The sequence below is a fragment of the Monopterus albus genome, unplaced genomic scaffold, assembly GCF_001952655.1.
Source record: "Monopterus albus unplaced genomic scaffold, M_albus_1.0 scaffold199.1, whole genome shotgun sequence".
NCBI lineage: Eukaryota > Metazoa > Chordata > Actinopteri > Synbranchiformes > Synbranchidae > Monopterus > Monopterus albus.
Window position 1 is genome coordinate 386006 of NW_018128079.1, and position 1571 is coordinate 387576.

Here is a 1571-nt window from a genome sequence, read left to right on the forward strand (position 1 = left end):
CAAAAATCCCCCCCCCCCCCTTCTCCAACATGTGAGGAAAAGATTTGTTAAGAAGAAACGTATTCACACTATACAACTGTCTAGTCCTTTAAAAATAAGACAACCCCCACTTTTTCAAAGATCATTTACAGAAAAAAATCTTTTTTTTTTTTAATATTTGGGCCAATGCATTAATGATTCATTCAAACATCTGCTTAAAGTGACATTTGACAAGATGATTCCAGACCTCCTCTCAGACTGCTCCACCAGTTTGACAGCCAGCTGCTCTGCCTCCCTCATCTTCTGTTCCATCAGTCTTTTCTCTTCTTTGGTCTTCATGGCAGTGACCTCTAACCTCTGTCTCTCCTGCTCAGCTTCTGCGGCCTTGTGGGCCAACAGCTTGGCCTCCTCTTCAGCAATCTGGGCCTTCTCTGCGAGCAGATCTGCTGTTTCCTCTGATCGCAGCTGGAGAAAACACATTGTACCATTTAAAAACATTTTGACGAAGGGTTTAGGGCATAGCATCACGGAGGAAGATGGTTTTATTATGCAGACACCAATTTGGTAACCACAGTCGTTTTAATGGGATAATTCCATTCACAATTTCTGTCATGCAATAAACAAGTTTAAAAAGAAGATAAAACAGGGGAAGTCTGGAAGAGTCATTGTGTCATGTGAAGGGGGAGGCTCTCACCAGTGCCTCGTTGGCTAATCGTGCCTCGTCCTGCAGCTGGAAGACTCTTCGCTCCATCTCTTCTTTTGCTCTTTCGGCTTCCTCCCTCATCTGTTTTTCCCGTGCCAGTATTTGACGCTCCATCTACAGTGGCAAGAAAAAGTATGTGAACCTTTTGGAGTTTCATGATTTTCTGCATTAATTTGTCATAAAATGTGATCTGATCTTCATCTAAGTCAAGAGTATTAATAAACATAATGTGCCTAAAATAATACAGTGAGGAACAGAAGTATTTGAACACCCTGCGATTTTGCAAGTTCTCCCACTTAGAAATCATGGAGGGGTCTGAAATTCACATTGTAGGTGCATTCCCACTCTGAGAGACAGAATAAAAAAAAAAAAATCAGGAAATCACATTGTATGATTTTTAAAGAATTTATTTGTCTTGCACTGCTGAACATAAGTATTTGAACACCTGAGAAAATCAGTGTTAATATTTGGTACAGAAACCTTTGTTTGCAATTACAGAGGTCAAACATTTCCTGTAGTTCTTGACCAGGTTTGCACACACTGCAACAGGGATCCACACAGATCTCGTCTAGATCTGTCAGGTTTTGGGACTGTCGCTGAGCAACGCGGAGTTTAAGCTCCCTCCAAAGATGTTCTATTGGACTGAGGTCTGGAGACTGGCTAGGCCACTCCAGAACCTTGATATGCCTCTTACAGAGCCACTCCTTGGTTATCCTGGTGTTATTGGGATGCAACTCATCCTTCTTTTTCCTCCAAACACGACGAGTGAAGTTTAGACCAAAAAGTTCTACTTTGGTCTCATCTGACCACATGACTTTCTCCCATGCCTCCTCTGGATCATCCAGATGGTCTTTGGCAAACTTCAGACGGGCCTGGACATGTGATGACT

At 42.3% G+C, this 1571-nt stretch overlaps 1 protein-coding gene across 2 annotated transcripts in view; it reads right to left on the reverse strand.

The window, feature by feature from the left end:
- Window positions 1-1571, reverse strand: part of nf2b (NF2, moesin-ezrin-radixin like (MERLIN) tumor suppressor b) — a 13122-nt gene that overhangs the window by 5380 nt on the left and 6171 nt on the right. For both annotated transcript variants that reach the window (XM_020618068.1, XM_020618066.1), the window contains exons 12-13: window positions 674-796; window positions 227-444 (exon numbers count right to left, since the gene is read on the reverse strand). In XM_020618068.1, coding sequence (XP_020473724.1) covers window positions 227-444; window positions 674-796 — 341 coding nt within the window. The remainder of the gene's footprint in view (window positions 1-226; window positions 445-673; window positions 797-1571) is intronic.